General features: G+C 32.8%; 1 protein-coding gene across 2 annotated transcripts; it reads right to left on the bottom strand.

Moving 5' to 3' along the window:
* Positions 1-1,339: 1,339 nt before the first annotated feature.
* Positions 1,340-18,404, bottom strand: LOC145319090 (metallophosphoesterase domain-containing protein 1). 2 transcript variants are annotated; one of them, XM_080160935.1, is made up of 11 exons: positions 17,975-18,404; positions 12,946-13,013; positions 12,621-12,693; positions 10,219-10,272; positions 6,890-6,985; positions 6,396-6,462; positions 4,893-4,996; positions 4,287-4,389; positions 3,161-3,264; positions 2,491-2,623; positions 1,340-2,436 (listed from the first exon to the last, which is right to left on the bottom strand). In XM_080160935.1, the coding sequence occupies exons 2-11, from the start codon at positions 12,993-12,995 to the stop codon at positions 2,309-2,311; spliced, it is 912 nt and encodes a 303-aa protein (XP_080017061.1). In that variant the 5' UTR covers positions 12,996-13,013; positions 17,975-18,404; the 3' UTR covers positions 1,340-2,308. The 2 variants fall into 2 exon arrangements, with proteins under 2 accessions (XP_080017061.1, XP_080017060.1); XM_080160934.1 differs by lacking the exon at positions 17,975-18,404 and adding an exon at positions 17,699-17,859.
* Positions 18,405-22,379: the final 3,975 nt, after the last annotated feature.

The raw sequence follows: 22,379 nt of genomic DNA, 5'->3' as shown, positions 1-22,379 counted from the left end.
TTTTGTACTTTAACGTGTCAGAGTTTAAATTCATGCAATATTTATAAAACAGCTTTGAAATGAGATTTTAAGATGTTTGAATTTATTCAAAATATATTGTCGGACGGAATTACTTTAATAACAGAATAGCTGCTACGCCCCTAGATGCCTCTAGGGGCCTTTTGAGGGCGGATGGAGGAATTCTCCAGGGAGTAAGGGAGGGGACAATGGGCAATTATTTCAATTTAAGAGGGTTCGCTGAAAAAGCAATGAAAACCAGATTTATCAAGAAAATTGTAAAGGGATCATGGTAATCTAATATAGAACAAAGTTAGTTCTAAGAAAAAAATAATTTACTTGAAAATTAGATTACCAATACATCACAATCTAGTAAACATTCTGTAATTAGTCACTAGAAAAATCGTGTTTAAAACTTTGTCAACTCTTCTCATATATTTTTAACTCCCACCTAAATTCAAGGTTTCTCAGATTGTTTAATACATAAATATCACAGTAGAGTTTCTATACATAGAATGACATTTATTTTTGGAAAAAATATTTGTTAAAACCAGCCATCCAACAACAAATTTTTCTGTCTGCAATATTTAAAACTAACTCAACTAGTTAGCAGAGATGCGTTTTTAGAAATATTGCCGCATTATTTCGACAATTATTTAGACATGTCGTAACAAGCGCGGCATTTGCGAAATCTTAACAGAGTATACAACTATTTATTTGATTATTTCGCTTTTGTTGGTAAGGCCTTCATAGAAGAAAAACAAATTATCTTTCATCCATTTTTGCAGCATATTAATTATTGCATCTTTTTAGAGCAGTATAAGACATTATACAAATGGCTAAAATAATAATTTTAAAATTTTGAATTCTTCAATTGTATACTCTGTTGAAATGATATCGTCTTTGTTCAATCAATCAATGTCTAAAAAATTGTCGAAAAAACGCGGCATTTTTATAAAAACCCATCTCGGGGCATTGATGCGCTATATAAGTACCCAAAGTCAGCCAGAACCTACTGAATTCATGCACATTCCCTTTAAGACAGTACCCAAAGTCTGAGACTCTTAAAAATTGAATATTCGATCCATTGTCCCCTCCCTTACTCCCTGGGAATTCTCTCTTTCTCTTTCAATTGTAGTTTTAAAAAGAAAAGATCTTTTTTTGGAGTGGGGGGGGGGGGGAAGGGGAGCAAGACCTTTGAGAAACTAATGCTGTAAAAGAGAACCCTTATATCGGTTCAGTAGTAACGAGATCCTTCGGTACACACATATACAGACATCCTTTTACTCTTTTATAAGGATAAGCAAGTGGTATTAAAATAAAAAAAAATTGAATTTAAAAATTTTTTCATCGTACAAAATTTATTTTCCAATATTCAATACATATTAAATCATACTAACATTTGATGATGAATTTTACTATCTACAATAAGTTATAAATCTAACTAAATAAAAATGGATGTTTTTATTCATTTAATTTTAGGATGGAAGAAGATTAACCTTTCCGCCAATAAAAAATTCTAATTATGTCTTTTAAATAGTTAAAAATATTATTTGAAATATTAATCTTTAGTACAAAAGGTGTTATTTAAGGTTTTTACAGGGTATCTTTAACTTGGAAAAAATCAAAATACATAATATTAAGCTTTATGTAGAAAAAAACCGATTATTTTCATAAGTATTACATTTATATAAGCCTTTTTAACAGTCTAATCAAATAACAAAATGCAAGAAAAAATTGCGGTAATAACAGGATTACTTACAAAATAGAGAGAGAAAAAGCCTGTCTATTATATAATTTATCCTGTAATTGCCCACTCTGTTTAATGTGCAAATTTCTACTCTATTGAAGTGATTATGTGATTTTTAGATAACATTATGATTAATTGACTAATATGAAGCGTGTTAAGTACAATATTGGTCTTTTTACTATTTAATTATATTTGACACTTGAGAAAGTTATTGACTATTTGTTCATGTATGATTACAAAAAATGGGAAAAAGCTTGTTTCTTATGGAAATAATTCTAAAGGGGTTGGATTATTGCAATCATTTTACATCAATTTTATTCTGGTGTGATTGGGTTTGATGTTGAATTTTATTTTCTAATTAATCTCAATTGGTTGAATACATACTGAGTTGTAAGCAGGTGCATGTGTATAGGTTTCATGAAAGAGCGCGAAGCGTGCCGAAAACATCTGTTTATTTTTGACAACCCCCCTCCCCCAAATAAAAAGTAATTATTGCATATAACCCTTATTTTGAATAACCTCACAACACACTCCCCTGTTTGAAAAACTCAAAACGATTGTCTAAGACTTTGATTGTCCCTTGGGAAGAGGAACATCAAAAACCACTGGAGGATTGCAGGGAGTATAATTTATATCACAGGTGGAGGCGTTCACATAAACCACTCGACCATCAGATCTGATTCCATATCCTGAAGAAAAAAATTGTTTGAAATACAAACTTTTATATAAGAATTCTAACTAACCTTCATGAATATGCCCATACACATGGTATCTAGGTTTAACCCTGTGTTGAACAGTCTTGAGAAGCTCGACACATCCAGCCCTGGAACCAGTAATACAAAGGTCTCCAAATCCCAGGGGCGGAGAATGTGTAACCTAAAAACAAAAGAATATATGTGTCATTTATCTTAAGATAAACTAAGTACTCCCCATTATTGGTTAACAAAATTACCCCATATGTAGATTACAGTTAATGGTAGAACAGTCACTTTGCACAAACCAATAATGTTCCCCAGAGTTTTTTAGACTAAATATATGTAAACTTTTGTATCAGATCCAATTTCTGCATAAAATATTCATAAAAATATCTTTGTACCTAACCAGTAACAAAATATGAGTATTATTAATAGAGTAGCCCGTACCAAAATATCTGTATTATCATGGATTATATCCCATTACTACAGACAGGATTATTTAAGTAGCCCGTACCAAAATATCTGTATTATCAGAGATCATATCCCATTTCTGAAGACAGGACTATTAAAGTAGCCCATACCAAAATATATGTATTATCAGGGATCATATCCCATTTCTGAATACAGGAATATTATCAAAGTAGCCTGTACCAAAATATCTGTATTATCAGGGATCATATTCCTTTTCTGAAGACAGAATTATGAAAGTAGCCCGTACCAAAATATCTGTATTATCAGGGATCATATCCCATTTCTGAAGACAGGATTCTCCGCGCTCCAGATTAAATGCCCAGCCACCGAATTCCGGCTGCCAAGGGGTACCTGAAAAAAAAAGAATATTTATTCAAATCTCTTTAAAGTGTAAACCAAATAAAGAAAGTAATACAAGTCCAAAAAAATAATATAATCCTTTCATGAACAGGATGTAAATCTGGCTATCTGTTTGTCTGTCAGTGTGTAATGTGTGTATAGCTTGGCCGATATGGTTCTTATGGATATTCCAGTAAAGTCTCTTATTTGTCAAGGGAAGGTTTATAACTATTTTGTGGGAGAATAAATCCAGCCTTACAATAGCACTGGATATATTCACAACTCTTAATCAAGTGAAGTGAATCAAGCAGATTTAGATTGATAATAGTTATTTCTCGAATTGTATTACAAACAGCTTTCCGCGGATATAAAATGTACAATTATAAGATTAAAACCAGCATTTTTTTAGCATTGAGGTGACTTGGAATATCAATCGGTACTGAATGAATACAAGAATAGTTGTTTTTCGCATCGTATTATAAACAGCTTTCCGCAGATATAGAATGTACAATTATAAGATAAAAACCATTTTTTTAGCCCCGAGGTGGATGAGAACCGGTTCCTATCCACCGGATTCGAATGAATACGGTAAATTTTTTTATAATTTTCTTTCTCGTATTCATTCGAATCCGGTGGATAGGAACCGGTTCTCATCCATACGAAAAAACTATGTCTAGCATCGTATTATATCCAGCTTTCTACGAATATAGAAATGTACAATCATAAGATTAAAACTAGTTTTTTTTAGCCGGTGACTTCGTCACCTCGGGGCTAAAAAACTAGTTTTAATCTCATAATTGTACATTCTATATCCGCGGAAAGCCGTTTATAATACGATGCGAGAAATAACTATTAAGAACTAAAGTTTGAAGCGTAGTGCCTGTTTCCTGCCCAGGAATTCACCTACTCTTACTATAAATATCTCGCCCCTGACATAGCAGCATGAGGTATTTGTTAACGTCATTAGTGACGTAATTTGGGCTAAGATTCGAACCCATCACCTCCCAAGTGCGCAAAGTCGCGGGTTAACCTACCATAAACAGTGAGACCAAAAACTTGAGTGGCAGAATCTTCTAGATAAATGCAGTTAGTGAGCTCCTTCTTCATCTGGGATGAGTTGGTTTCTTGCTCTTCTATCTAATAATCATTAATAGGTCTTATTTGATAACCAAATTAAGTTTAAAAAGCATATAATATTTACATTACAAAACTGGTATTTGAAAGGTTAGGTTAGTTTTTTCGAAAGATATGTCTTTAATACGATAATAATTCCAACTATTTTAAACACGCAAAGAGTGTTCTATTAAGATTAGGATACACTCTGAAGATAAGTCTGTAGCGCTTGTTTATTTCCTATATAGCCTTGGTGCTTATTGCCGAAATATTAAGTTTTACAAAGTTTAGATCCATAAAAACTTCATTCGATTTGTGCAGTAAAGCTTCTACTTTTTCACGATTAAAAGTCAGTATTTACATTTTATTGAAATCTTTGTCCTACAGTCTGTAACGCTTTGTGAAAATTTGATTTTCTTATTTGCTTTTTAAGATAAATATAGTTTACTTTGATCATTTTTACATCTATTATTTGTATGTACTTTGCTACTTGCATATGTTGTCATCCTTGTTACTTATATACTTACATTTTCTAAGTCTACAGATTCTTTAGTTGGCGTATAGAGCATCTTCTGAGAAATATGGAGGGGAGAATCTCCCAAGTGACCACTTCTACCACTTAGACCATTTCCTATATTGAATTTTAAAAATGTATATAATAAATTAAATAGTGTTTTCCCTCAAAGCTCCTATCTATCACTGGACACCTTCCCCCTATTTTGAAATAACCTGGAAATGAGGAGGGAGATAAGGTTCCTTTGCTCAACTCCTAAGCTGTCAATATTTTTATGATAGCGCTACACTAGTAGAATATAGTGCTATTTTGAAAATGGTTTTATCCACTACCCATAAAATGGCATAAAACCAAGTGTAAGATTTGCCTAAATTCGAACCCGTCAAGATCATTGCGAGAGAGTAGAATACAGACAGACAGACATTGTTATAATTTGTTTTATCGACAGGATCAAGGAGCCAAGAAAGGATACATCATCTAAGGAAAGACTAAGATACCTACAGCTTTTTTATACAAAATAAAATAGTTGCTTTAGAAAACATACTAAAAATCTTTGTTGATAATAATTTTAGAACAACAGTGCCTGAAAGGAAACCAATTTTTTTTTTTGTATAGGATGAATAAAAAGTGTTTCGGATAGAATATCTTTCACTTAAAGTCAACGTACGCAATTCTGCTATTCTAAATATGTAGCTTCAAATGTTAAAAGAATACTCTAAAGCAGTTGAAGAATGTTAAAATATCTAAAATGCCGATAATATTTTCAGGGAATACTAGCAGGAATACTTTAATTTATCTTCAATTTGACTAATTAATTGATTGGTGGTAAATATGCGCAAAATTAAAACCTTTTACTGGCCCCCCTCCTCCTTATTTTCTGTTCAGGGATACATCAATTACTAAAATCAGTCAATAAATAAGGAAATTATGCCCCAAAACATGAATATCCCTGTAATAAGGTTTCCCCTCTGGTATACTGGATTTTCTTGATTTACCTCACTCAACTTTCTGGCGTGTTGTACAGTGAAAAAACTACCCCCCCCCTCATTTTTGATTTTCTTCAAAATTAAGGGGGGGGGGGTTAAGTCTTTGCCTTGCTGAGCACTTTTCCTCCTTGCCGTTTTCCAGACATTAAAAAACTACCCCCCCCCCCCCCCTTATTTTTTATTTTTGTCAAAACTAAGCGGGGGGGGGGGGGGGGGGGGTTCGGTGCTCCAGTCTACCACATGTAAGCAAGTACCCAAAAAAGCATTAGCTCTATTTTATTTCTCTTTCAATTGTTGCAAATGTTTTTATTGACCCGATATGGAATGTTCAGTTCAATAAAAACAAAAAATCTACTCTACATATACTTTTTACATCAGATGTATAAACGTCCTAGGCCATAAAAAATATGAGATCTGTCTTTGAAGTAATCAAAATGAAGGTCATATTTTGATATATGTGTTCTTGAAGCAGAATAAGTGAAGGGAGGAGGGCACGGCACCCCTACCCAAGAGAAAAGGCTTAGGATTACCTCTTAGGCTTGGATCAAAGCTAAGCTCATGGTTGCCTGCTATCACTATCTTGTATTTATGTGGTAACTGAAATATTAAAAGAAAATGTTTTGAATTACAAAGAATTATGAAAACAAAAAAGGTAAAATCAGGTAGGGAAATGATTTGATTAAATTAAACTAGTAACCAAAGTTTTATAACTACGTTATCTTATTTATTGGATCAAAGTTTTAAGTTCTTATTGAATTTTGATTGGTTGGTTCAAAACTTATTGTGTCCAAACTTTTAACCAATTATCTCAATCTACTGAGAGCGTAACTTTATTTATTATCATGTCATATGGGGTGTATATCAATTTCTTTCTTTTTTTATGTAAATTTTTGTGACAAAATTATCGCTGTTTGAATATAAATTACATGAATAAAAAATTTCGGTATCTAAATATATTTGGATATCATAAAAAGATTCAAATACCTATACAAACAGACATTCTACTACTTTGTACTTTTCTCACCTGAGCTAACCAATTATTGAAATCTCTAACTTCAGACAAAGACCCGCACCGGGTAAAGTCCCCCGCATGGATAAACACGTCCCCTTCAGGTATTTTCTGAAATAAGATAGATAGATAATAGGTTAGGTAAGTGATCTAAAAGGAGGAGAGTCCCCGCATGGATGAAAATATCCCCTTCGGGTATTTTCTAAATAAGCAGGCAGATAGATATGTAGGATATACACTATATTATTCAATGCTATCCAAAGTTTTCCATGATATCTTATGAGATGCGGAGCCGTTTGATTTTTGGTGCGGTTCCGGCTCACGATTTGGCTTCGGTTCCGACCTAAAATCAAGAAAAACACAACTAAATTTTTTTCTCAAGTCTATTTTTGACTTCTGAAGGTTAAAAGTTCAATTTTTGAAAAAAATAGACTTGAAAAACTTAAAAGGGTTTCCAAATTATAAAATTTAAGCATTAAGTTTAATCAAGGTAGGTATAAAAATCTTTTTTTTTCAGATATTTTTTTAGCTATCCCCAGAGCCGGGGCCGCTCTGAAAATAACGGCTCCGGCTCCGCATCTCTCCTTTATTGAATTTTTATTGGTAAGTTCCAAACTCGCAGTGTCCGAACTTTTCAACCAATCATTTAAATATACAAAAGGAGTAATTTTGTTTATTATTATTGGGGATTTATATCAACTCATCGTCCATTGTTTAGCATAGATGGAATACTAGCCTACAGCTCACGTTGTTCACTGGTCTGTAATGTTCTTGAGAATATTAAATATCCGTACTGGAAAGGTAGAAGGCTTATGCAAATATTAAGGTATAAAATCCGATGTATTAAGAATTTGTAGAGGGCCTGATCTTTCAGGGTTAAGACAGAAGGCTTATTTTATGTTTGCTGACCAATGCATGTATACTCTAAGAATAATATTGTCTGTCGGTCTATCGGAAATGCTCTTAAATAATTTTCCCAGCTTTTATTGAAGATATTTTTTTGTGTAAAGATTCAAATACCACTAAGTATCATTACTCAGTATGTCTGTCTTTTGTGCACCCTTTTTGCTTTCATTTGCTTTGCCTTTTATTTTTTTAATTCAAGAGCTTCTATAGTTATGGATTTTGTCATCCTTATTTATCTGTTAAATGTTAGTAGCGAGGTCAATAAATTTAAATTTAAAAAGTTTTACTTTCTGTCTTAAGTGCGTTGAAATAAATAAAATTACTGTAGGAGAAATGTTTATTTTCCCTTCTGCTATTTAATATAGAAGGTTTAATTTTTTGGAAAGCAATGCACTTCTGTACGCCTATAGCTAAAATATTTGTTTTGGATTACATTTTTTATCAAGATTATAATGGAACATTTGCAAAATTCATTTTCCGCTGTTATTTAGTAGCGAATCTCATTTATAATTCAAAATGTCTGTCCATTCGTCTGTTGGCTAGGATTAGGGGAAAATGTGATTTTATCATATACTAATCAATGGCTGAAAAATTGTGTAAATATTCCCAACATAGCTTGCCATAGGGATTGTATAATATTAATGATCTATTTTTTGTTAAAAGCAAAACTTTTCTACAGTGGGGGTTGGTCTGTCCATCCGAATATCCCTAACAGATAGTTCTGATTGTTAATTTAGGCATATTAGAATTGTCCTATTGAATTCAAACTCTCACACTCTCTCTCTCTCACTCACTCTCTCTCTCTCTCTCTCTCTCTTTCTCTCTCACTCTCTATCCCCTAATTCTCTCTCTTTCTCTCTCTCTCTCTCTCTCTCTCTCTCTCTCTCTTTCTCTATCCCTTCGTTCTCTCTCTCTCTATCGACCCGTTCTCTCTCTTTCTTTTAAAAATATTAAGTTGCACTTAAAGATTACGATTTTAACGTCTTATTTTATAATATCTGTTTAACTGATTTATTCAGTAATTTTTTGTTTTATCTATATTTAATGTAACAATACACGATATAACGTTTTGCTTCATTATTTTAACATTTTTTAAAGATTAAACACATAATATTTTTCATTTCAAATTTTCATCCTGAAAGGGTTAAAATGTTTAGTTTAATATCAGACCACATTACGGGAGTGTCGCACGAATCAATTTATATTAAAACTAAGTTTTCTTAGATTTACTATATTATAAATTTAAATTTTCTGTGTTATGAATAGAAATCAAATACTTCAATGTTATTCAAATAGCAACATGAATTAAAAAAACTGAATTAATGATGCTAAAAGTAGAATAGTGGGTCTTTTCGTTCTGGTCAATGAGAATTTAATAGGGATTATTGGAGCACTATTAGTTTTTAACATTCTTTACTTGGAGATTTCGAGCTCGATTATAGACGTTTATTTCCTATATAGATCTGTCATGGATCTTGATGCAATACTGCAGGCCGTTTTGTACATGTTAAAAATTAGAAGATTTCATTAAATAAAAGTAATCGCTAATATACTTAGTAAATGATAAAAGATACAATTAAATACTTTGTTTATGTCAAAGCGACAATGATAAATCTTTTAAATATGTTGATGATGTACATAAAAAATTAGTCCTTAACATAAAAGCTAGGCTTATTAAAATGATGGAGAAACAATAAGGGCATGTCATTTTATATTAGTAGACAATTATATCTATAACTACTGTTAACAAGGATGACAACATCCATAAAAGCGAAGCACTGAAAGGGTAGGACAAACGGACATTAACACTTGTATAGTATCTGAACTGAAAAATCGGAACATAAATGTATAAATGTCGAATCAAAATTGTAGGTAAATTTGTTGAAAAACTGCTTAAAAACAGGATAATGTTTATGGACATACTTACATTTTTGGACTTGATTATAGAGTTGCTTCGCTTATAATATTGTTCTTTGTTGTCCCAGGAATCAATTTACCAAAAATCAGATCAAACGGATAATAAAAACACTTGAAAATTTGTTGTTAAAAAAGTAGAAAAATCAACATGTTTAAAATGGACGTACGGACATTCTGGTAATGATTATAGAGTTGCTACGCTTTCTAAATCGTAACCAACTTCTACAGGAATCATCATGCAAAGTTTGAAATCGATAGGACAATTCTAACATGCCTAAATTAACGAATAAAAGCTATCTATCTCGGACGGACGTACGGACGGACGGACGTACGGACGGACCGACCCTAATTATAGAAAAGCTTCGCTTTTAAAAATCAGCTTAATGATCTTAGAGAAAAGTCGAACAATACACTTTATTATAGGTATCAAAAAATTTGAAAAAAAGAGAAAAACTAACACACAGACGGACAAATAAACTTTTTAAATATAGAGTAGCTTCGCTTCTAAGGATTTTTTTTACCTGTTTTATATGTGATGTAAGAGAATGAGTATCTGACATACAAACAAACCGAACCTAAAAGTAAGACAAGATTTGGTTAAAAATATATCTTTAATAATAAAAGAAGAGTTTATACTAGCGAACACACTTTAAAATTATGTCCGTCTGTACATCAAAATTGTTTATAGCCTGCGATCTAGGATATACAGCTGGAACTTTTATAAAGATTCTAAATGCCAATAATAATACTCTCTATAACAAACTTGGTCAGTGTGTAATGCTGAAGGACTCTGAAAAAAAAATTGAATTTACTAGCGGATTTATGAGATAGCCTTGAAATTTATTAACAATAATTATCTGATTAATGAGTATATACTCTGTATCTCAATATGTTCGTCTGGCTGTCAATGTTAATTTTTCGGGCTTTGTAAATAGTCATACTTGTTTTATAAAAAAATCACGTAAAAACATAAGTCAATTCATGACTAAACAAACATACATACAACATACATATTAGTTGTAAAATGCTTCGCTCCTAAACAAACCTATTAATAAAAAAAGAAAAATTGGGTAAGTAAGAAGCATATAAAATTACATGATGTTGTTTTGCAATGTTTGTAATACTGTAAACACTTCGTAGCTAATCAACAAGCAAAAAGATATATTGTCCTTTTAAAACAGAGAAAAAAAAATACTACCAAACTCAACGTAAAAAAATCCACCAACTTAAAAAAAACAGAACCATTTTACACTATGGTACAGGGATGGGATAATAGACGATAAAGACAATGTGCTATTTCAATATTTGTAATAATGTATAAACATTGCGATGTTAACTTGACCTTTTAAAAATGCATTTTTTTTCACTAGACGTTATCTATACTCATTCCAAATGTTTTGTGTGTGTGTTATAAGCGATGCAACTCTTTTTTTAGGAAATTAAAAGCTTATAACCAATTAAATAATTAACTAGCAGATATGCTCCTAAATGCCTCTAAAAGGGTAGGGGGGTAGTCGATTCTATAAATTCAATTTAGTTTTAAAAAGAAAATGTTATTGAGAGAGTGTAGGTACCCTCTTCCATAGTTAAAAACCTTCCCTGGACCTTTAAGAGGCTTCACTGCAGTCAATGTCAATCGTTCAGTGGTTTGTGGGATCCTTCAGTACACACAGATAGATATACAAACATTCTCTTACTTTTATATAAAGATTATTTCCAATTTAAAAATATTTTATTGCGAAAAGCCTAAGTACAAGAATAAAAATTATCTAATATTTTAAAAACTTGAAATGGAAAGAAAATCAATGTTGATAGGTGTTTAATTATACAACACGTATTGGACCTTATACCCTGTCAGGTCAATTTTAGGCAATTAATGTCTAGAAAAGGAAATATTTAAGTCTAGGAAACATAATACAAGTGTGTATAAAATGAACTAGAATCTTTTTTTGCAAAATGTCACTAATAGCCCAAATTCTTGTATTTGTCAATGTGGCTGGGTAACAACTACGCGTTTTTAATTCAAATTAAATATCAATAGACGGCGTTCTCCTCTTACTATATTACCCAATAGATAGAAAAAAATGAATAAAATAGAGAGAGATCAAAAGTAAGATTACGTTAGAACCGGTTCTAATTCAACGGAAATTAATCGGTTTCTAAGCCATACTGTAAAAAGAAGAAAAAGAATAAAGAAAAAGAGATAGAAATCCGTTAAAAATTGATACCAAGCCTTTCTTTGAACTCAATAAAATGCAAAAATGCTGTGAATGTCCTGAAAAATTGTCGAAAGCCTACAGATACGCAAAATCTTCTAGAAAAAAATGTTAGAGTGCGTATTTTAAACTCATTTTATCTAATTCTTTAGGTTGATGTGTTATGAATAGTCTTTTAAGACAGCTTTTCGCGGCTATTAAAAAGAAAATTATAGGATTAGATTAAAATGTGTTGGTCCCGAGGGACAAAAGGCCTAATCTTTCATTTTTTTGTTGGGACTAATTTAAATCCAAAGGAAATTAATTTTATTTTTAATTCAATGATTTTATAGGCGATAGTTTAGGGACAATATAGATTTGTTTGAACCATCGACCACAGACGGACATACACAGTCCCCAAGGTATATACAGTGTAGCTGCGCTACAAATACAATGCCGGCAGTTTCCTAAAGCTGCCTTGTCGAGCACAGAACCGTCCACCTTAATTGAAAAACAAATGGAAAATAGGGGAGAAGAAAGTATTGGTTTGTTTATTACTTTACGCCAGGTTAGGTAATATTGGGTACTGATAGACCCTCAGGGTTAGGGCACCCCTGTAGAGGTGAGACAATGGATAAAATTACCCCTCCATATTTAAATTTTTTAAAATAAGGTGGTAAGGGGGGGTCAGTGTTCGATAGGGACTTTGAGGGAATGCACACAAATACCTTTTCTGGTGTGACAGCAGAGGATGGTGGCTTCACCTTCAGTCTCATCACATTCGCTGTGTCTTTCCATTTTCTAGAATTAGGTTCTGTAATTATTTTTATTAGCAAACCTACTTCATTATTCTCAGTATATCACATAATTGTCCAACCGTTTGTCTATCAGTAGTATTACTTTTAATTGTAAAAAAGGGAAAAATAAAAAGTAAAAAAATTAAATTGCTACATTTTTTATGAAAAAATTGGACATTTCTTTGTGTGTAACTTGATTAAATGCTTCTCTATGACCACCCCCCCCCCCCCCAACATAAATATAAAATTGTTGTACCTCCAAAATTCAGTGGGCTGGGCTGTCAGGGGATCAACCTCTATCTTCATATCTCCTCTGGTACGTGTCTAAAAATATTTTACATTTTATAAATTAGCCTAAAAAAACTTCTTAATAATTTGGTGCTTGTCCGTTATTCAACAGGGATTTTAATGGGTAAGACAACCTACAAAAATGTTACCAACATAGACGTCCAAGGGGGGGGGGGGGGGTAATGGGGCGATTATACCCCCCCCCCCAAAAAAAGCGAATTACCCCCCCCCCCCTTAAAAAAAATTTACCCCCCCCCCCACAAAAAAATAAAAAGCTTGGACGTCTATGGTTAGCAATCTCAACATTTGAGTCGCACAAAATAACCATTTCTGTAGATGTAAATCATTGCTGGAAAAGTTAGAACACTGCTGGTTTGAGTTGAGATTTACTAAAGTAGCCAAGGTTTATGAGCCAATGAATATACCAGGGAGAAAGTGGACGTTTTACTGTAAATTATACTGTTACCCAAAGTTTTAATAAAAAAAAGGAAAAAATGCATGTAATTTTTGCAATGTTTAAAGTTCTACATATGTTTTTAAAATTTTTCGCAACATTAAAAACAAGGATATACAATATACATTAGGCTTAGGTAGATACTTTTTATACTGAAATGTGTAACTGAAGTAAAAAAACAATATCAGGCACGTCTAAGCTTTTTATCTAGAGGGGTTTATAATAAGGTAATTCAAAGGTTTGAGAGGGGTTGAAAAAAAAATTTAAGGTTTTAAAATTTCAGGTTGGGAAAAGGGGGGAGGGAGGGGGTAAACACCCACCCTTGGACGTATATTTAATATTTTGTATGTCTTATTTGCTGGAAAATCCTGTTTTTTAGATTTAAATTTAAACATGTCATTTACTAAGTATATTTGCGATAACTTTTATTTAATGAAATCTTCCAATTTTTAACCTGTACAAAACGGCCTGCTTAATTGCTTCAAGATCCATGTCAGATCTATATAGGAAATAAATGTCTATAAACGAGCTCAAGTTTTCCAAGGACTATTCGTTGAAAACTCATAGTGCTCCAATAATCCATAATAAACTCTCATTGCCCAGAACGATAAGACCCATTATTTTACTTTATTAAAAACAAATTCATTTTTTTCATTTCATGTTGCTATTTACATTATAATGAAGTATTTAATTTCTAATCATAAAAAAGAAAATTTAAATTTATGATATAATAAATTTAAGAAAACTCTCTTTTAAAAGAATTCGATTGTGGCGACACTTTGTGTGTTCAAATATTGAACTAAAATTGTAATCATATAATAAACCCTTTGGTGATGGTAATGTAAAGAAAAAAATATAATTTAAAAGATCTTTTTAGGATCATTTAAATTATTAAATATTTACTTCCGTTTAAATAGTAATGCCGGGTGAGGAAAATAGATTTATTGAGATATAGATATGCATATAGAAAACTAGCCAATAGGGAGATAGTTATATCGAGCCAACTCTAGTAAATAAAATATTGCATATTGCTCTAACGTTTTTATTATACTAGAGTTGGCTCAATATAACTATATCGCTATTGGCTAGTTTCTATAAGTACATATCTATTTATATATTTCTCAATAAAGCAATTTTCTCGTATTCATTCGAATCCGGTGGATAGGAACCGGTTCTCATCCATACGAAAAAACTATGTCTAGCATCGTATTATATCCAGCTTTCTACGAATATAAAAATGTACAATCATAATCCGCGGAAAGCCGTTTATAATACGATGCGAGAAATAACTATTCCTCCCCCGCCATTACTATCTAAAAGAAAGAAGTAAATATTTATTAATTTAAATGATTTTAAAAATATTTTTTTTTATTTATACTTTTTTCACATTACCATCACCAAAGGGTTAATATGATTAAAATTTAAGTTTTAATATTTTAACACAAAGGAAGTGTCGCCACAATCGAATTCTTTTAAAATAAAGTTTTCTTAGATTTACTCTATTATGAACATATATTTTTTATTTATGAAATAAGGATTATATACTTCAATGTAATTCAAATATCTACATGAAGTGAAAAACTTAATTCATTCCTTAAACAAATAGAACAAAGGTCTCATCGCTTTGGTCAATGAGAGTTTAATGAGGATTATTGGAGCACTATGAGTTTTAAACATTTTACCATTGGAAGACTCGAGCTTATTTATAGACGTTTATTTCCTATATAGATCTGTCATGGATCTTGATGCAATAAAGCAGGCCATTTTGTAAATGTTAAAAATTGGAAGATTTCATTAAATAAAAGTAATCGCAAATATACTTAGTAAATAAGAAAAAAAAGAAAAGAATTAAAGAGATACTACGCATAGTTTAAAAATGTATTACAAGAGTATGCAATGCAAGTTTTATTTGCACATGATGAAACATGCAAATTTTGCTGACCTAGACCTTAATATAAAATACTAAATATTGCACAAATTTTTTTCGGTAATTAACTTGAGGCTTGGCAGCCCGCATTCAAGGGTCTTTATTAATTAATTTATTTCAACAATTTGCAGCCTAACTGCCGAACAAAAGCTGCTGCCGCTAAAAACAGCTGTTCAAGACGATAGACTAAATCACTCATAACTGACAATTTTAAAAATTTAAATATTTTAAGTTCAATTGCCTTAATTAATAGATTATATAAATTTAGGAAATTAATTAATTGCTTTTAAGAGATTATAAGTAGCACTAGCAGCTACGCCCCCTAGAAGCCTCTAGGGGCACTTAAGTTAGAAGGGGGAAAAGTCGACCTCATCCCATATTAAATTTGAGTTTCAAAAGAATAAAAAAAAATTTTTTTGGGGGGGAGAGGGGTGAAGACACCCTCCCCAAAAATAGTTTAAAACCTTCCCAGGACCCATAAGAAGCTTCACTGTAAAGGAGAACAACATCGGTTCAGCGGTTAGCGAGATCCTTCGTGACAGACAAAAAACGCTTACTACTTTATATAATAGGATATTAATAAAAACTAGCGGCTGCGCCCCTAGCCTCTAAGGTCTCTATATTTAAAGTGATATAGAAGAGCAGATAAATAGCATAAAACCAAACTCAGACTTATTTATAAAAATAGAATAGCCTACACCCATCATAGGCGTCCAAGGGGGGGGGTAATGGGCCATTTGGCACCCCCAAACGATTTTGGGGGTGCCGTAGGCACCCCCAAAATTTTGTGAACAATACCCCCCCCAAAAAAAAATTACCCCTACCTTGGGGGTGCCGTAGGCACTCCCAACGATTTTGGGGGGGGTATTTACCCCCCCCAAACCATTTTGGGGGGGGTAATTACCCCCCCCCAAAATAAATGTTCTTTAAAAAAAATTTTTGGGGGGGGGTATTTACCCCCCCCCCCCCCAAATTGAATGTTCGTAAAAAAAATTTTTTTTGGGGGAGTAATCCCCGCCCCCCCCCCCCCCAAAAAAAAAGTCATAGTGTGACTCGAGCCTTGAGGTGTAATATATTTTATGTTCCTCGTTTGGTCTCCTAATAGTTAATGAAAAGTATATCCTAAATGGCTTTTGATAGTTTATTTTAGGATAGGTTATATTGGTTTAGGTGATTGCCCCACATGGTTAAGCAATTGGCCCCCCGCAGGGGCTAGAAATAGGAGAGAAGCTTGTGTGAAAAAAACGAAGAAACGCCCCTTAAAGAGCGTTGCCACAAAAGGGACTATACCCCAATATAGTCCAACCAGTTAAAACAGTTCTTAACCATGATAACAAAAAATTTAATAATTTGATCATGTTTTATTTGCTTGGGCCTTTATAAGGGCTAAAACCATCCCGGGGATCTATGATGTAATTGTAAAGCACTGAAGATTCCATAAAATAGATACCTAACTAAATTAAATATTTCATTAAATAATGAAAAAGAATTTCTATAGGCGATTTCTTTTGGGAGGATGTCAGGGTGTCTCAAAACTAGTTATAAAACTTACCAGGACCTATAAGACGCTTCACTTTAAAGTATAATCATATTAATTCATTGGTTAGTGAGTTAATTATTGTATTTTTATGTTCTAAAGAATGAGATACTACTATATATTTGAATAGTAGTGGCGCCCTTAGCATCTAAGAACTCGTGTTTTCTAAAGGGTAAAAAGGGAGGAGAAAAATAGCCTAAAACCACTCAAAGGATTGACCTATAATAGTGTGGAACCATCATGGGATCTATGTGAAGCTTTCCTAAAAAGGAGAACTCAGTATTAAAAGTAATGAAATCTGAAGCTATAGTCAAATAAACCTTACTTACTACTTTATGTTATAGGATAGTACTTATTAACTTAATAGATTAGGTAGGTGCTTTTTTTACATAATTAAATTACCCCCCCCAAAAATTTTACCCCCGGGGTAAATTAGTTTGGGGGGGGTAATTACCCCCCCCCCAACAGATTTGGGGGGAGTATTTACCCCCCCCCAACAGACTTTAGGGGGGGTAATTACCCCCCCCAATCAAATTTTACCCCCGGGGTAAAAATTTTGGGGGGGGTAAAAAAAAATTTCGGCGCGCTTCGCGCGCCATTTTACCCCCCCCAAACACGAATTACCCCCCCCCCTAAAATTTGTTACCCCCCCCAAAAAAAAAAGCTTGGACGCCCCTGACACCCATCTCAGGACCTATAAGAAAATTCACTTTAAAGGCGAACCATGTAGGTTAAGTGGTTAGCGAGATTCTTCGCTACAGACCAAAAAGCTTGCTACTTTATGTAATAGGATAATTATATACCACAGATATTTTCTGTCCCATTTTTTAAAAATACAGTTTCTTAATTAGGATTATAATATCAACAACACACTATCAAGGTATACTAAATATAGATTTCATTTGAAACTCATATTTATATTCTCGTATCAAAGGCTTTTAGTCCTTCCGTTTTAGAAGGAGTGAATACAATAGCATGATGAAATTAAATACCAAAAGTTTACCATTTAAAATTCTTGTTTCTGTTTTTTTCATAATACATAAAAATAAGAAATATGTTTAAATATAGTATATACCTACCCTTTCCTTTGTGTATCTTTCAAACTGTGCTACTTTTCACTTAAAACTTTAACTATACAGTCCCTTTAAATTAATTGTCACACAAAAAAATATGTGAACATTCCTTTTAATTTTTATTATTTAAAACTTGCTTGTATTGCATAATATTTCATCACTTTATATTTATTTACTTCTGTTTCAAAGCACTTTATGAGTCATTTTATGCAATTTTCAATGTTTTTATATACAAAAAAATATTCTTTTTATGATAAATTCTATTGGAAATATCGTGTTGAAGGAATCACTATATTTTAATTTATAAATTTATTGTAACAGACAGAAATCAGCTGTGAATCAGAGATAGACTCCCGACCCCGGGTAACTAAGAATTCTGCGCATACTCTTACCCACTTACACCAAACACACACACACACACACACACACACACACACACACACACACACACATACACACACACACACACACACAAACACATACAATTTCAAAATACATAACATTCCTTTCTGTATTGAGAAAATTATTAGCTTTCCTTATGTACTCAATGAAGCTACTCTTTCCTTATATACTCGATGGACAATGAAGCTACTCTTTCACCGACATTTTATCTCTAGTCCATGAAAGAATAAAAGATTCCCATTTGTAGAAATTGATGATAGTTATTTCTTTTATCGTATTATAAACGGCCTTCGGCACCTCGGGGCTAAAAAACTGGTTTTAATCTTATGATTTTACATTTTTATATTCGTAGAAAGCCGTTTATAATACGATGCCAGACATAGTTTTTTTCGTATGGATGAGAACCGGTTCCTATCCACCGGATTCGAATGAATACGAGAAAAAACTAAATATTTTTATGTTTAAAACAGGAAAGAAAGGGGACATTTAGCTGTTTCTTAAACTATTCCCCAAAGTTTTATATTAATGTTTTCTTATTCATTGGCTTAACAACTTTGGGGACTTCTACCGAATTTTCATTGGTTGGTTCATATAGTTGAGTGTTCATCAAACGTTTCAAACCACTTATCGTAATCTACAGAAGTGTTAATTTGTGTATATGATTGGGGATGACCGTCAAAATATCGTTCACTGTATAAGTATTCCAATTTAGATCACTGGGTATAAAAGCATAATAAATTAAAGCACCACCTTTGTCTAATTGATTTTAAAACGAAATGGAAAAAAGGATGACATTATGCAAAAGTAGCGAGGCACAGACCTATTGAACAGTTTAATAAACAGCAAAGACATATAATCAAGTAGACATGGAGCAAACTAAAGTATAACGAAGTTATAACGAATATAATTCAAAGTGCTTTTCCTTTATGCCTAACCTCTGCGGGGGGGGGGGTGGACGGTCCTTCCCTGCGGGATACACTGTACTCAATATAACCAAACCCACTAAGAAAGTATAATTTTGTACGTTTTTTATCAGGAAGATGATTATATCTCCTATTATCATATCCCTGATATTGAAATTTATAACTGGATAATTTTTTTTCTTGGTTATTTTGTTACAAGAGATTATAAGGCACAAGAACAAAATAGCGACAAAAAACAATGGACCATAATCAAAAAGACTGTTGTAAAAATTTCATTTGAATTTTGTTTTGTTAATATTAACAACAAACATGTCGTTAATATGTCAGCAATGGCTACATAATGTATCGTCATTTACAATTGGAAGTGTGTTTTTATTTTTAGGATCGAAGCTCTGCTATAAGTGTTGATGCCTGTCCGTCGGTCAGGTGTTCTGTAATGTTTGTAATGTCAAATAGTCGCCAATTTTAATTCGCGTGGCACGTAGAGGAAAAACTTTTCCTGTGTATCTATATTAAATTACATTAAAGAAGCAATATAGAATGATATTAAATACATCAATTAAATTTTTTTGTGCATTACTGGTGAACCAAACGTCCAATAAATAAATTTTCAAAAAAATTTCACCAAAATGACAATAGACGATAAATTTAACTCAACTCTCTAGAAATCAAAGTTTTTGAAAAGCAAACAAATCTATATAATTTAATGGCTAGTGACTTCTCCCTCCTGGGGATCAAATGATCGAATGAAAGAGTAGCTGCAATACTTAAATAAATAAGTTTGCATTTTCAAAGCGAAGATTTTTTACATTTAGGGGTCTGTAATAGTAGATCTGAACGTTTACTTAGGCACGTTGAAATAGCCTACATTTATTCAAACTTTACATGGTAGTTATTCTAACAGTTACTTACAATCTAATAGCTTTTTTGATTTATTTTGCCAATCATCTGTAGCAATGATGATTTCTTGGACGATTGGGCATTATGTAATAGAAATGATTCATCTATTTTATCATGTATAAAATTTGCAAGCATATCCTTATAGCACATCCTATATTCAAGCAAATTTTTTAGGAAGATTTACATGAAAAATTCTAAAGCATTATATTGTTTCTTGACGTTTTCTTACTGGTTGCTTGTCTGGTTTGACGAGCTTCGCTTTTATGGAAACGGTGTTATCCTTGTTTTTAATATGTCGCGTGTATTACAATGTGCAAAATTGTTTGCGGTGTGACAGTTTTGCGTCAATGTCCAGGGAAAAGGGGATAGGTGAATGGTGGATTATTTGTTAACCTTGTTTTTGTTTAAAAATTATAATTTAGCTCTTGAATATCTCTCTAATAAGCAGGGAGAGTGGAGACTAGGGTTGGGCCGGATACTTTTTTGGCCGGATACCGGATACCGGATATCCGGCTGATTTCAAATGCCGGATATCCGGTAACCGGCCGGATATCCGGCCAACGCCGGATATCCGGCAAATATCCGGTTATCCGGCCAAATTACCGGATATCCGGCCGGATAACCGGCCAAATTACCAAGTATTAAAGTAGTAAAAAAAATTTCTTCATAAATCTTATATAAATTTACATAAAGTTAAACTTATTCAGAAAAAATGTTCTTCTAGCTTCAATAATAAGAAAATTATAGCCATTTAAGATTTTAAAAAGCAGAGATTTTTGGTGTAAAGTATAAAAAATTATAGAGCCGGATATCCGGCCGGATAGTTTCAATATCCGGTATCCGGCCGGATATTGAAAATGGCCGGATATCCGGCCGGATATCCGGCCACACCGGATATCCGGCCCAACCCTAGTGGAGACATTGTTATTTTATTACGTTAGTCGCCAAATTTTATAATATTTTTTCCTTATCGTTGGCTTAACAACTTCAAGAACTTGATTGCAGTTTGATTCGTTGGTTAGTTGAGTGTCCAAACGTTTCAATCAATAATTGTAATCAATAGAAGGAGTAATTTTTTTATGTTATCAATGGGGATGGACGGTAATTTATCAGAGATTGTCTTATTTATTCAGACCCCTGCTAATTAATAATCTATAAACATCAAGGACCTTAATCCTTATACTAAAGTAACAGGATGTCTGTTTGTGTGTCTGTGTGTTTGTGAGTTTATGTGTTTGTGTGTTTGTTTGTACCGAAGGATCTCCCTAACCGCTGAACCGATCGGGTTCTCCTTAACAGGGTAGCTTCTCATAGGTCCCGGAAAGGTTTATAACTATTTTCTTGAGGGTGGGATACCCCCAACCCCCCCTAAAAATGAAAAATATCCCCTCCCCCCCAAAAAAATATTTAAATTTTTTAAAAAATGAGTGTGGGGGGGCACCTCCCCCCCCCCTAAAAAAAATTTCTTTTAAAATCTAAAATAAGAAATTGGATTATCAATTAGACTCCCCCCTCCTCAAGTGCCCCTAGAGGCCTCTAGAGATAAAACAATGGCCGATAAAAATGATGCAATTATGATTTACAGCCCATTAAAAAGAATTAAGAGAAACAAATGTTTTACTGTTATGATGGAAGATCTTATCTAAATGTCTTATCTGCACTGTATCCATAATAAATATCAATTATGGCGCAACTTCCATAGCTATGTATCCTATATGTCTGTGATAATTCACGATTGTAGCTCATCCGCTCATTGTTGCTCTGTCCAAAACGCGTAATAACAAAAAAAACATTATTTATCGCATCACACCATCATTAGCTTTCCGCGGATAATAAAATTTCTCGTAGAAAACAAAACTAAAATTATTCTTAAACTTTACTCGAAGAAAGTTGTCCATAAGAAAAAAACGAAACTTAAAATTTTAGTAATCCAGCGGTCAGGGCTCGGCAGCAGCGCGTAAGCCGCATGTAAGCCTCAGTGAAATCGTCATTTTTAACTTTAAAATTAAGCTTGATGTCTAGACCTGTGCCTAACAGAAAATCCACCTTTTCGTAATTTCTTTTTTTGCACAGGGTTAATACTTGAGGCTTATGTGCGGCTGCAAAGCACTGATATTAATCGGAAAACTATTCCCTAGTTCCAATAATAAACAATGTCAGATTTAGACTTTAATCATATATACTTA

The sequence above is a fragment of the Acartia tonsa genome, chromosome 5, assembly GCF_053477335.1.
Source record: "Acartia tonsa isolate MP-2025a chromosome 5, ASM5347733v1, whole genome shotgun sequence".
Taxonomy (NCBI): Eukaryota; Metazoa; Arthropoda; class Copepoda; order Calanoida; family Acartiidae; genus Acartia; species Acartia tonsa.
This window is presented reverse-complemented; position numbering and strand designations above follow the sequence as displayed.